The sequence below is a fragment of the Nicotiana attenuata genome, unplaced genomic scaffold, assembly GCF_001879085.1.
Source record: "Nicotiana attenuata strain UT unplaced genomic scaffold, NIATTr2, whole genome shotgun sequence".
NCBI classification, from domain to species: domain Eukaryota; kingdom Viridiplantae; phylum Streptophyta; class Magnoliopsida; order Solanales; family Solanaceae; genus Nicotiana; species Nicotiana attenuata.
The window spans coordinates 38,486-53,567 of NW_017675995.1; the positions used below are offsets into that span (position 1 = coordinate 38,486).

The 15,082-nt window shown below is 38.1% G+C and overlaps 1 protein-coding gene across 1 annotated transcript; it reads right to left on the reverse strand.

The window, feature by feature from the left end:
- Window positions 1–2,084: 2,084 nt before the first annotated feature.
- Window positions 2,085–8,327, reverse strand: LOC109220655 (adoMet-dependent rRNA methyltransferase spb1-like; the record flags this gene model as incomplete). Its single annotated transcript, XM_019385113.1, has 11 exons — window positions 2,085–3,241; window positions 3,555–3,681; window positions 3,769–3,908; window positions 4,463–4,552; window positions 5,318–5,504; window positions 5,674–5,735; window positions 5,835–5,986; window positions 6,327–6,372; window positions 6,485–6,640; window positions 6,727–6,774; window positions 7,989–8,327. Coding segments are annotated over 11 exons (2,301 nt in total), but the record flags the coding sequence as incomplete, so codon positions are not given.
- Window positions 8,328–15,082: the final 6,755 nt, after the last annotated feature.

A 15,082-nucleotide genomic window follows, 5' to 3' on the forward strand; every position in this document is an offset into this window, starting at 1 on the left:
TAACTAATACATATTCTCAATTCAATTTAATTTATTTAGTTTTTGTTGTTTTCACAGATATTAAGGAATTCACCTTTTAATATTAGTTAATAGTGAAATTGGCCATATCAACCTTCACTTTGTTCATTAAAAATATAATGGATACTTAGAGACTTTTTTACTCCGATGGCAACTTTGGAAAAAAAGAAGTTAATTCTTTGATATCTGAAAAAATCAAATATTGTGGATCATAAAAAAAATATTAAAAAATCAATTAAAGTGAACGGGAGAGTAATAAATTTAGAATGATTTGATGTAAATACTAAGTAAGTAGGAGCAAATTCTTATATATTAATGTTGTATATAGATTTTCATCGTATACGTAGATGACTTAAGATTCCACGGATTTTCACTTGCTCTCTTTAAAAACCATCCTTCTTTTCCATTTTCTACGATTTGCTTGTTGCTATCCTATCAGAATATCAAAAAAAAATTATATGCAAAAAACTCCTTTAAATATTGCCAATTGCAAGAGTGACTGACCAGCAGTAAAATGAAGTCTTTGGAATGTTAGGCATCTCTATATAATGTACACATTGTAAACTTAGTAAAGTTTAGAGTCTAATAAAACGTACTGATTTAGTTTTCGATAAACAATCAGCAAGAACTTTGTGTTTGTTATTATTGTCTTTGATAATGAATTTCAAAATTAACATTTTTTTTTTCCAGGTTTTGTATAATAAAAAAATGGGGATCATCTCTTTTTGGTTGTCAATATATTGAATTGGGTTTGGGAGCACTGCATGAAAAATACTTACTGAAAGTCGAAAAGCACACGCATAAACTATTCTTGCGGAGTTCCAAGAACTCTTTCTTCCTTAGAGCTCTCTTCCTCTTCATAATGCTAGCTGCTCTCTTTCTCTGTTTGGTGCTTATATTCAAAGATCATGTTGTAGATTCATATATCCATTTTGGGATCTCCTTGTTCCCAAGGATTTGGTATCATTTTGCTTCAGAGAATCTGTCTGTTGGCAAATAAGGTAAAATCACGGATTCCTTTGTGGTTTTCGTATTCTTTACATTTTTTTCTGGTTTTAGAACTTGAGACAGAGATGCAGATTCTGTGAAATGAAATCATAGCAGTACCAAAAGGGTACTAGTATTTTTCTTATCTATATAAACGTGTGCTTACCATTCATATTTCAAGCCAAGACATCCCTAAACTTGAGAGTACTATTATTCCACTACATCTCCTCTTCTTCTTCTTCTTCTACTACTACTACTACTTGATTCTTCAATACCTCTGCAATGGCGGTTCCTCGTTTCTTTTCTGAGCTCATTGAGGGTAGAAAATGCCCCAGCAATCCTTTGCCCTCTCACCCTATACACAGAACGTATACAGCGAGCTGCCCTCGAATAATTTCATTCGTTGAGGGATGCTACGCACACCCCATTCACAAAGACTGTTTGTAGTGGTGTCATTCTGTTGGGACGGGCGACAATCCTGATAAGCTCGTAACGAGCTGCTTTCTACGCTAGTTCATGATGTATCAGAAAGGTGTTACCATCACTGTAATTCTAAGAGCATCTCGGCAATCATTGTGTGTGTGTGTGTGTTTATGTGTGTCAAGCTCTGGGTGCTGGAGATGTTTCTGCTGGTTGTGGCCCTGTTTAGGTTCATTGTGTGTTGGTTTGTTCAGCAGTGTCAATGCGATTGCATTGACAAATTTTGTACAAAATGTCGCTGACTTTTCCCTTTTTGATATTTGTGGATTCTGGATTTAAAGAGAAAGTGATATGTTCGAGTTTATTTATAGCACAAATAAAACAACTCGCGATATAGATATAGCTTAATGAAGAAAACTTGATTTGCAAAACATTACAGTAGGAACAAAACTATCGACTTTACTCGTATAATCAAGTTCATTTGCACCTGCGAAAAAATATTGTTATTATTTGTTACTATCTTATATTTATTAAATTACCGCCCTCATTACTTAATAACAGAATGAGATAAATTAATTTAACATGAAGCAACAGACGTGTTATCGGTTGAGATATCAAGTATGTGTAAGTTGTATGCAGAATTGTGATGCTATCGCATATTCGCATAATCGGTAGAGTTATCAGCATTTCGTCACTTTTCAAAATCCGAAAAATATTCCAGCATAATATACTGGAAGTTCGTACACAGGTGCTCCAATCTCCAGTATATAAGTTGGTTTTGCATTTGGGATACTAAACAACGTAAAAGAACATTTTTCGAGTTAATTTATGTTTGGCAAGATCCTGAAGATCCCAATTTTGTTTATATCAACTTCCCTTTCTTGCCTGTTGTTGAAGCCTTCCGTTGAACTTTCAGTTTTTGTGCTCCCTTCTTTGGACCCTGCTTGCTCATTCCATGCCTTCTTGCATCCTTCTTCATTCGTCGATCAACAAGAACTTTCCCCTTGCCAACCTTCACTTGAACACCCCTCTTTGCCACTACATATTCTTTTCCTGGTGTTTTAGGTGTTGCCTTCTTGTAAAGCTGTTCGATCATTCTTGTCTTTGAGCGATCAGAAATATCTGCTTGGTCTGATATCGAGTTAGCTTTCTTCCGAATTTTCTCTAGCTTTCTCTGAGCAGCCCTTTTCTTTCGTGCTTTGGCTTCTGCTACCTTCTTTGCAGGACGAGCATTGATTGCTTTAAACTGAGCTCTCATTGCAGCAACTTCCTCTTTCGTCACTGGTTTTATTGGCTGTCGATGCTTCTGCTCCTCGTCCACAAACCACTTTGGCAACCCCTCATCGTGAAACATATACTTATTGTAACCATCGTCCATCATTTCCTCTCTCCGCCTTTTCAAAATTATCTTCTTTGCTGTAGCCACTATTTCAGCCTTTCTGTCGCTATCCTCACCTAATTCATCTGACTCATCAGACGACGAATCACTTGAATCTGTAGATGGTGCAGGAACAATCTCAAAATCTTCTACTGTCTCAGATGCTGGGATTTGGACCAACTCTTCATTAGTCTGTGTCTTAGAATTTGGGACACTTTCTCCTACTCGATCTATTAGCATTTCATCGTCGCCATTATACTTGTCCAACATTTCTTGCTCTTCCGGTTCCACAAAAACATCTTGAGTAAACCATGTTTTTATAACCTCCTCTTGAGATGGAGCGGTTTCTAGAGGTATGACTAGAGGATTTGCTTCATCCTCTCCCATATCAATGTCAGACTCTTGAGCAGAATGAGCCATACCATCTTCTTCACTACCCTGGACATAGAGTAAGGAATCTCAATCCTTTTAACTTATTTTTAAACCAAACAAAAAAAAGGCAATTTGGTTGAAGCCACAAAGGCAAATGAACTGGTTCAATAAAAGAGTCATAATAATAGTGTTTGGGTGCTGAAAGAAAACTAGAAACCGCATTATGGGTGTCATGTCAGCAGGGCAGGTATAGTCCAAATTTAAGCGCCTAAGATGGTCCGAGTCAATGAATGGATTATTGATTTCGGTTGTGTGCCTAAATTGATCCATCAATGAATATATTTCAGTCTAATTTTAACAGAGTAAAACATTACTATACCTGCAAGAGTTTACCATCATCCAAGTACGATATTTTGGATCGCTTTATCCGCTTTAGTTTTCTTTCCGCTCGAGCCATATACCTTTCATTTTGGTCCTCAACCAACCTCTCTATTTCATCGTTACGTCTGAAAATTTAAATGAACAAGTTCCAATAGGACAACATAATCCAATAATCATTTTTTGAAACAGATCCAAAAGAAGAGTCAGGTTACCTTCTGCGCTCTTCTTCAGAGTCCTCATCGCTAGATGCATTTTCCGGGGCTTCCCCGTCATTTTCATCATCTTCACTGTTTACTTCAGCAGTTTCATCATCACATTCATTGTCATCAACAGTTTCGACATCTCTCGTACCCTGAAATATACGGGCCAGACACTCGGCTTAACGGCAAAGTAAAATTTAAAAAGAAAAAGATGAAAAGTAAATGATATTTAATTCATGTTAGACCACAACTGAATGCAAAATTAGGAATGATAGACAAAGAAAAGGGGTAACATGTAAAAGCAGGTCTACCCTCCACTTGAGATCTAATGTCCATCGACATTATGAACAATTTATTGTTCTGTTTTTATTCTCAAAGGTGCTGAAGGAGGCAAAGGAATGAACCTATAATTCTATAAACAAAGTTTTCAAGGGGTGGATACTCCAAATTTTTCCCTCTGACTGAAAAGAGAAAGCATATCTCCTTTAAAAGCTGGTGTTATTCAATAGATGGTTATTTGACGACAGCATGTAAAAATAATAATTGCAAAACTAAAACCTTGAATCTAATACCAAAATTATGACATGAATAGCAAAGAGCAAAGTCCTGGAACCAAAGGTGACAAAGTAAAATGCTTTCTTTATCTGAATAAGGGTTGCATTTACTATGAAATGACAAAAGCAAGCAGAGTGAAGGTGGGCCATACCTTTATCAATGTTAGAGAAAACAGCTCCTGATCAACATAACCATCTTCCGTTGCATCTGATTGCATACCCAACACCTCGCGTGCTTTGTCCTGTAATTTTGAAAGGAAGGGAAAGTAAGCTAATGGTAACAACAGTAAGGAATATAAAGACAAACAATGATCACAGTTTCAACATCTTCATGACGATGAACCAAAAGATTCGCAAGAAATGCGTATTTGATTCAGAAACAAACTGAGTTCAAGTGGTAGCATCTATACAGAAAATTGATTTAGACAAACAGAACACCGGTGAACTCTGGCATCTGCTTTTTCATTACAGACCAACAAGGAAAAAGGAGGGGAGGGAAGCAAGTTTGCTAGAAGCGTTGGAAGACGAATTCTTAGCATTGGAGAAAACGGGCTGAGTAGAGTGCAACAGATACAGAAAACTTCATAGGTTATCAAGAAATAGTTGATCAATCGATTAAACACCAGTGAAATAGCCAGCAATACTTTATCTAAAAGAGCCTGGAATAGGTTTTTTGGGGAGTACCCAGATCCCACCATTTGCTACTGATAAACAAACAATCAAATACAGATTATAGCTGGTCTGCTGAACTGCAAAGTTTTTGTTGGTCTATGCTTTGACAGGTAAGGTACACTGAGCAAGGCGATTTCAAAGAAGCACCGAAACCAATAAAACCAAATTCATTTAAACCAAAAACAAATCAAACAAAAGAAAGAAAAGAAACGTATAAGTTTTGGACTTTGGTTTATTTGTTCTCTCTATGATTATCCTACACTCAACTATCACAGTTCAAGAGTCATACGATGATTTATGCTACGGAAAGGGACAGGTAAATTATATGCATTGACCTTGGCTAGTCTTTTAGCTAGAAGCCTTTTTTCTCTTTTCTTTTTTCTCAGTGCAGTATCCTTCAACTCCTCCATTTCTTCAACAAGTCTTTTATCTTCATCCTCTTCGCTCTCACATTCAACTACCGCTTCCAGATTACTAATTTTCTCTGAAGGAGCCAAAGCTTTCCTCATAAGCTTACGCCACCTACAAGGCAAAGGATATTTATGAAAACTTATAAGAAAGAGGGCATCATTCTAAGGTGTTGTCTCCTCTTATTGAACAGTAACAACCTAAACTGATTCGATTCTATTAACAGTCTAAGACATGCTTTTCTATTATGAACATCAAAATCTAAGAAATTTTCGTTCCATACTTTGAAAGTTGTTTGAGGTCTTGCTCCCCCAGAACACGCAAGTCCTCACATAGTGTTCTAACCTGGTATATAAACATCAAATGGTAAGGCAACACAAAGAATAAAAGACTACGAAGGATGCTTCTGACAAATACAAAAGCCAAGATTGATCAGTGTTATACCTCTTGTGTCGTCAGCGGATGATCTCTCATTGGTAAAGAAGCAGGATCATCAAACGTTATTGAAGTAACTGAACCAAGGCTCTTGATATCAGACAACACAAAATCGGCAGCAGAGCAGACCTTCCTTAAGAGTATCTCCCCATCTTCATACCTATTGGTTTTAGTTGGATACAAAATAGAAATAGAAGCATATAATCATATTAATGCAAATAGGATAACAAGAAGAAGTTAAATTACAAGTCCATAGTAAATCATCATTTAGTGAACTAGAATAAAACAAAGCCAAATAAAAGGAGTCATCTAACTGTGACAAAAGATAGAATTTGTTGTCTGAAACAAGATGACAACACCACTGCTTCATCAATTTTGCCTGGGTTTTAAGGCTTCCTAGAATTCTAAGCATGACGAACATTTGTTTTAACAACGGCCAATTTCACATGGACTAAGGCCAATGCGCGTAAGCATAAATAAGATTATAGACAGATGATTTACCCTTCAGGTATCTCTTCTGTTTCGTCCCTCTTAGTACATCGACTACCTATTTAAACATACAGTCACTAATTTTTTTTTTTTTTTTTGATAATCACACAAGATAGTCTTTGTTGAAAGTGCCAATAAAGGGAGAAAGATAAAATGCATAATTTCAGTACCTTAGGAGGTTCTTTACCCCCTTGAAAGAGGTGCTTTATATCAAGAAGGCGAGGATCAATCTTAGCAGGGGCCTTATATTTTAAACCAATAATATATATTTCTGCAGATTCCGAACGACTTGCTAAAGGTTTATCCACCTCAACCTTCTCAAAAAGCTGCCAATTAAATGCAAAGGTGGTGGTTCATTTGATCTATATAAATGCTAAAAGTGGAATTAAGTATTGAAAGGAAGGAAAGATACCTGTCTTAGACAGTAAAGAACAACATTATAGTCTTGAGATCTAAAAACCTACAATCCGACAGCAGATCAGTATGCTAGACAACTTTGGTTCTATTAGGTACGTACAAAGTATTTGCGTCTGGAAAACTGGATAGTCGTGGGTGAATCCACACAGATGTGATGCTTTTAAACACAAAACTCAGGTAAAATCAAAATGATAGCATTGCAATTTGTAAAAATAAATGTTTCCAGCTATCCCACCTAACACTCGCAGGAAAGAACAAAAGAAGTAAACCTTAGTAAACTAATAAATATGTTTAGATAAGTAAATTGCCAATGGAACATTGCCTGAGCTACATATATATGTCCTTTCATTCAAACAGGCCTTTGTGTGAGTCGAGAATTATATCTTTACTCTCATAGGGACTATGCCAGGAGGGGACAAAAAACACGCGCGCGGGTGTGTCACTGTGTATCACCAGAATACTAAAGTAACATACTAGATACTATAACTTATAAGCTTCCATTTTCCCCACCCACCCCAAAATAAGTAACAAATAACATAATAAAGCTTCCCTTCAGCCGTCCCCAACATAATGAGTCACAACATAGGCATATGTATACATAGAGACAGAGCAATACTAAGTGTAACAAACTAGACAACCAGCTTCCCTGCTTCCCACCAACCCCCAAGAAAAAAGACAAAGAACATATAAGTATTATTTTTGAAATAAGTCAGAAAAGTTACAAAGAAAAAGTAAATCAAATTTTGCTAACATCCACTATGATAACTCATAGAATTAAAACCTCATATGACAGTCACTTATGAGGGTAAAAACAGATATTTTAAAATCCCTTTAACATAATAGAAATACAGTTCAAATTCCAAGTATGACTTTTTGGATTATTTTTGAATCTCGTGAAAGCAGCTACTAATGGTTACATTAGGGTAGGCTATCTACATCACATACTTAGGACGTGGCACTTCCCGATCCCCGCGTGAATGGGGGACCGGGCTACCCTTTTTTTGGCTACACCATTGTGTGTGCTTATAGGCATGTGTGTATTGAAGTTTCCCTCCTCCACAGAAACCCGACAAGAAAAGAGAAACAACAGATATAGTATACATTGAGTTTGATAACAATATCCATATGAATATCCAAATAAAATAAGAGACCAACTACAGTATAAAATACCCCAAAATGAAAAAAAAGAATAGATTTTGATAACATTCATATGAATATAATAATCATATACTAATAAAAACCTCCATATACACGTACCTTAGTAACAAAAGTTCCATTACGAGCTAAGAATTCAGCAGCAAGCTTAACAGAATCAATGACCAAAGCATTCTGCAGAGTAGCTTCCATAGCCCAAGCTCCACCAATATTAGGAGACCCATCATGTAATACCAAATCAAACCCTCTAACACCCTTTTCAGCCATAATTCTTTTAATTGTTGATTTACACTTTGGCGTCGTAATATCTTCTTGTACAGCAATTGCACCGCGAATTGGCCTAATGGGAACAATGTCTACGCCTACAACAAGGCTGCCGACGGGTACTTTCTTGACGGCGACTTGCATCCAACCGCCGGGAGCGGCACAAAGATCGATGGTCTATTAATTAATGAGAGTAAGCAATGTAAGAGAATTCATAAAGAACTTTCTAGTTCTTTAATATTTACCCATGTGAATTCTCTTTTATTTTTGCACATCATACTTGAATTAACATGGCTAAACCAATTATGCCAACTGGATAAATTATCAATATTGATAAACTTCAGGTTTACACCATGATGTGTGCAATTATGAATAAACTCCAAGTTTATTATGAATATCGGTTTTTATATCAATAAATATCCACTTCATTGTGGTATTCTTTTGTTTATGTAGTACAAATTAGAGAATAAAGCGAGTAGCTTTTCACATACATATTACCCGCTACAAGTTGTAGTAATAGAAGATATTAAATCTTTTCTTTATTTATAGTCTCAATATAATCAACCGCTTTCGCGTATACTTTGGAAACTGAATAAGTTTCTTTGAGACTTACTACAACACAATACCTTATTGGTAATTAATTGTATTTCTCCAAAATAGTATAATTGGCTCTTGCAGAGTTCTCAATTAATTTTGTAGTACCACATATTCATCAACACCCATATGGTGAATATCTCTTTTAAAGAGAAAGTTATACCATTATGGTTATGGTCAAAATTATATGCAAGATCTGTTTCTTGCATTACCGTTGTCTTTTAACAATCACAATGCCAAAATATTTTGGCGTACAATAGGTACGTGACCAATGACCATTCATGCCATAATAATGACATTATTTTCTTATATCATCTCAAACCTCCTTTTAGAGGTGAGTGCAGTATATTCACTACCACTAGCACGTTCATATTCTTTGAAGAATAAATATGTATTCATAAATCAGATGTTGTCACATTCACATCATGAATGGACCATAATCATCTATAGGTGCTTTACAAAATCTCATGTCAAATCGATAACAAATATTTTTCACAGAGTGAAAGATTATTTTGAGAATCCTTATTGTTCTCATTACCACAAATGATGGCGATTATAATTTCGTCTATTGCCACGTCCATATCTATTGATACATTTATTGTGACGACCCGACCCGTCGTCTCATGTATTACAGCCCCGTTTTCCCCATTTATTGCTCTTTCATGTTTTATTATCAGCAACGGGTGAGTTAGAGTTAAAGTGAATTGATTTGGATAGGAAATGAGACACTTAGTCTCTTTAAGGAAGGTTTGGTTTGAAAAAGTCAACCGAACGTTGACTTATTAGTTAGAAGGCTCGAATGTGAATTCCGGTGATTCGGCTAGCTTCGGGAGGTGATTTGTGACTTAGGAGGGCGATCGGAAGTGATTTTGGAGGTCCGGAGTAGAATTAGGCTTGAATTGGCAAAGTTGATATTTTGGCGAATTCCAGTGGATAGGTGAGATTTTGATCCGAGGGTCGGAATGGAATTCCGGGAGTTGCAGTAGCTCCGTTAGGTGATTTTGGATATGTCTGCAAATTTTCAGGTCTTTCGGACGTCGTTTGGTCGGGTTTTTGATCGAATGCGTAATTCGGAAGTTTTTAAGAAACTTAGGCTTGAATTCGATGTGATTTGATGGTTTTAGCGTTGTTTGATGTGGTTTGATGATGGGAACAAGTTCGTATGATGTTTTGGGATATGTTGGTGCCTTTGGTTGAGGTCCCGGGGGCCACGGGATGATTTCGGATGGCTAAACGGAGGTTTTGAACTTTGAAAATGCTGCAGAAAATTGCCCAGCTGTTGCAGACCAAAATTGGTCTTCGCGTTCGCGTCTGTAGGCACGCGTTCGCGGAAGGTAAAATCTTAGACCATCGCGATCGCGTGGGAAGGCCTCGCGTTCGCGTAGAAGGGCCTGGGGGCCCAGCCTAGTTTGTTCATCGCGTTCGCATGCGGTGTATCGCGTTTGCGTAGGAGGGTAAGCTGGACCATCGCGTTCGCGTTTGTAGTATCGCGTTCGCGTAGGGTAATATTTTGGTCAACGGAATTTGTTCAATGCGAACGCGGGGGTGTTGACCGCGTTCGCGAAGGAAAAAAAAAACCTGGGCGTCCAGAGGGGTTTTTTATATTATTTTAACCGCGATCCCATTCATTATTTCCTCCATTGTTAACCTTCTTAAGAGCTTTGGGCAAGAAATTTCGAGGGTTTTGACTGAGAATCGAGTGGAGGTAAGTTCCTTGGCTTAATTACTCGAGTTTATGGTAAATTTATCATAGAAATCAGTGGAAATTCATCAAAATGGGGTAAGTTAGGGCTTGAGAAATTAGGATGTAAAAATGGAATTTGGAGGGTCAAACGAACTCCGATTTTGGTAAATTTTATATGTACGGACTCGTGGCGAGACGAGGAATCCGGTGATGTAAATTTCATAATTTTTCGAGAAGTGGTCCCAGGGCTCGGGTTTTGCCAACTTCGTGAATTTTGGTGTTTTTTGAGTCTTTCCGATTGGGTTATGTTTCGTTAGCCTATTGTAATATATTCGTTGTGGTTTTAATCAGATTCGGAGTGCGAAGAGGTTGATTCGAAAGGCAAAGGCATAGCGAGCTAGACTTGTAGCCGGCTTGAGGTGAGTAATAGATGTAGATGATGACCTGAGGGTTTGAAACCCCGGTATATCACATTATGACGCTATATTGAGGCGAGACACGTACTCTATGACGAGTGCGGGGTCAATTGTGACTGGGGATTTTGACCTAGTCCGTACCGATTGATGTTCGTACTGTGTTCTTGACTAGAAATTGTTTGGTAATCATCCTACTTGGATTTTATGAATATGTTTGGGGCTTTGTGCCTATCATTTGCATCCTTCAGGGATCCTTATCACTGCTTCCATGATGCTTAGCATATTTCATGATATCAGTCCTGAGTTAGACACTTCCTTGAAATGTTTAGTAAATAAACAAAGGTTTACACACTTAGCTCTATAATTCCTAATAATTGAAACTAAAAATGGACAATTTGACTATGCCCGAGTGGCTTGCATGCATATATATATCTGGACTGAGTGTGGATCGGGCTGCACGCCGCAACAAATATTACGATGATATTGCGCTTGGGCTGTAGGAGCCCCTCTGGAGTCTGAACCCCCACAGTGAGCGCGGGTACCCAAATGGATCGGGCTGCGCGCCGCAGCAGTCATGTGCATTGCATTCATGCATTTACACCTATTTGTCTTACTTGTCCTGGTATTGTTGTGGTCCCACCGTTTTATGTGCTGAATCACTGATTATAGCTTTATATTGTAATATTTCAGGATTTCTTACTTTCAGCCATTATATATGTTTATTACTCACTGAGTTGGAAGTACTCAATTTACTCCCTGCACCATGTGTGCAGATTCAGGTGCTCCGGAGACTTAGTGGAGCTGTTTGCTGTCTTCTTGGATTTCGTTTTAGGAGTTGTTGAGGTAGCTGCCTGACGTCCGCAGGACCCGACTTCTCCCCTTTATTTCATTTATTTCTTCCGTATTCTAGACTTCTCTATCACTATGGATATATATATTACTCTATTACATCTAGAGGCTCTAGACTCGTGACTCCAAATCTATTGGGGGAATGTTTGGATATTCGTTATTATTTTCCGTACTATTTTATTTAGATTCGGATTGGGACCTTGATATTTGCTATTCTAATCGTATTATTTGTTAACGAATTGCGTATTTGGGTTGAGAGTATTTAATTGGTCGGGCTTGCCTAGCATTAGTGTTGGGCGCCATCACGACCGGGATTGGGGTCGTGACAAGTTGGTATCAGAGCCTAGGTTACTAGGCCTCGCGAGTCATGAGCCGGTTTAGTAGAGTCTCGCGGAACGGTACGGGGACGCCTGTACTTCTCCTCGAGAGGCTGCAGAACCTTTAGGAAAACTTCCCATTCTTGGAGTTCTTATCGTGCGTACTTGATTCAGCTTGAGATATAACTCTTGAAATTCCTTCCACACGTCTGTATGCACACATGAACGCTCGGTATTATATGTGCTTTGATGGTTTATGTTTTCCCCGATCGAGGGGCGATAGGTAATCTTTGTGAGTATATCGGGCCAATCTGGAGGACTTGAGGCCGGATCTTTGCCTATGGCTTGAGCACCGGGGTGCTAATTGTGCGAGCAATTGTTTTGAACTTATATGTCCGGTATTGTCCCTATTAGTGGGAATGATGGTTGGATAGCTACGCGAGGAGTATGTTAGTACTGCGAGATGTATATATATGACTTAGAAGTGACGAGGAAGGGCTACTGGATGATAGATGAACTATTAAGTGTTTGATTTTCATTGTGATTAGATGTGTAGCCTCGAGTTATGGGCGCATGAAGAATCTTTTCATGTCTCCTATTTGGAGTGAAGTAAATTTCATGTTACGGTATGAGTTTAGACTCAGGAAGATTAAGTGATTGCGTAATGTGTATGACAGTGGAAGGTATACAAAAAATATTAACTAATGGTAAAGCTAATGGGTAATTGGCTTATGAGGGGAAACTAATTGTCATACTAGTTAGATAAGCCTGGGAGCTGAGATCGCTTTTGTAAATGTATTATGATGAAATCTATGAGTCGAGGAGCCCACCTTGAAGGTCGAAAACATTAAGGAAAGAAAATGTTCTTTCTTGGTTGAATAGCCCAATAATGGAGGATCGAAAGGTATTTTCTATGTGTTACGATTCAAATAGGCACAACGCATGTCCATGTATCAATTTTGATAATATAATACATGTAATATCGAGATTAATGTTATGGATATACATTGTGATGCTTTGTCAAGTTGTGGATGTGTTGTTAGGATGGTTTTGGTGATTCTCTGGCAGGTGGATAGGCCCAATTACAAAGGAGACTCTGCCGAAAATTTTTGAAAAATTTGGGACTTAGTAAAAATTTGGTCGCCTAGAGAGTGGACTTAACTGTGGTGTGAGTGAACGCAAGAATTGCAGGAGAGTTAAAATTCCAGATGATTTGTGTTTCCACAAGCTTATGAAAGAGTCAGTTTAATCTCACTATGGTATTACGACAACAATGGAGTATATGCGTTATGAGTATAGTGTGTTGTGATATATGGCTTCGAGCCAAGTTGGGGAGCTTGCTATTGGTTAGCGGATTGTGCGATTATGTACTATGTTAGTTCTGATTTGATGCATGCTGGTGAATCAGTTCTGGTTGTGGAAATTGGGTCGAGAATGACACGAGTGAAGGAAATTTTTTTGACAAGATGTCATGAGCTCGGTTGAACAGGAGATAAGTTTTGATGTTTACGGTAAGTTGGTATTGTCTTCAGCGTCACCTAAGATCGGTGTTTTGTAAAAAGGGTTTTGCATCCTGGTTAATGATTCTTGATCGCTCTTCAGCGTTAGTACGACCGGTGGTTTGGAGGTACGCTCCAGATATTATTGTGGTATGTTGTGGGAGTGTGTCCCACGAGAAGATTATATAAGTGTGGCATGTGATCACTTGATTGATTAATGATGTAAACCAAGTATGAAGTTTGTGATGGTGTCGTTAAATTGAAGATTCATGCCTGGAGGGCACTTGGCATATTGGGTTGTGAACTGGGGAGGATTGCTCCGATTGTGATGGTTGTTCTTGTGTTATGAGGAAAATGGGAGTTATTATGGACCTTTGAAAGGTTATCAGACTAGTTCAGTGTGATCAGAATCTGCTTGAAGTTGGTGGATAGATTTAATGTGAATAATGGCTCTATATCAGGCCAGATGTGTGCATTTTAGTGACGCGATCCTCATGGAGGAGTAGTTAGGTTGATGTTTCTTTGTCAGATATTTTGCGTAGTGATGCATTGCGCCGTGTGAGTTGTGAGACGGCTTAAGAAATTGCTATGTGTTGAGAATCTGCGTAGGAACGACGTTATATGAGCACTTGGCTCTTAAAAAATTCAGATTGTATATCGCACCTTAGTTGTGCTTGAGAGTTGTAGCTTATAACGCTATATGTCCCTCAGAGATATTATTGTGCACTTACGACCGATACTCAGTATTTTGTTGTAATGAGAAAATTTGGCTCGATGTGTATCTCCTTATGTGAGATCTATGTATGGATCGGGTGACACGCCGCCATGGGTATGTTATCTGGATCGGGTTGCACGCCGCAGCAGTGTGATGTTGAGTATAGTTTTCTATATGCTATTTTGTATGCCTTGCTTCCTATTTTCTAAGGAAAGTCTGTATTAGTGTGTGATATTGGTAATTCCTTCTAGAGTTTGTTTTCCTTTTGTACCGCGTTCGAATTGGTAGCCTATTGGCATATTGAGGCATCATATGCGACTGTTGATTATGTCTGGGGTGGCTTATTGCCTGAGCAGTTCGTACTGGGTGAGACGAGATCATTGAATTTGAGATTAGTGCAATCTGAGTATATGAAGTAAATTAAGGAGCTAAGACCATGATTTGGCTCATAATGAGGTGATAGTTCTTGCCAGGAGTATAGAACCAACGAATCGTTGTCTCGACAGTTGTCATGAATTTATGCATACCTCATCCGTCATGTCAATATTGTAAGAGTTAGAACAATACCTATGTACATCATGCAGAGCATGGGATGTGTAGCGATTTTCTTCTAGGTGATTAGAGAAAAGAGCTTCAGATGATTAAGGCGAATGATCTGCGGATGATTGGGGAAATAATATTGCTAATTGAAAGTGATTTGACCAGAGTATATGTCTCATAAAAAGGTAATGTTATTAAACTAATGATATTTCGGTAGTGTTGCGACATTTTCTTATTAGATCGACTGTTGATATCTGAGTTTGCGTGATGGCTCAGGGGAATGTTAGAATATCTTTCGTGGAATGACTGGGTACTTGA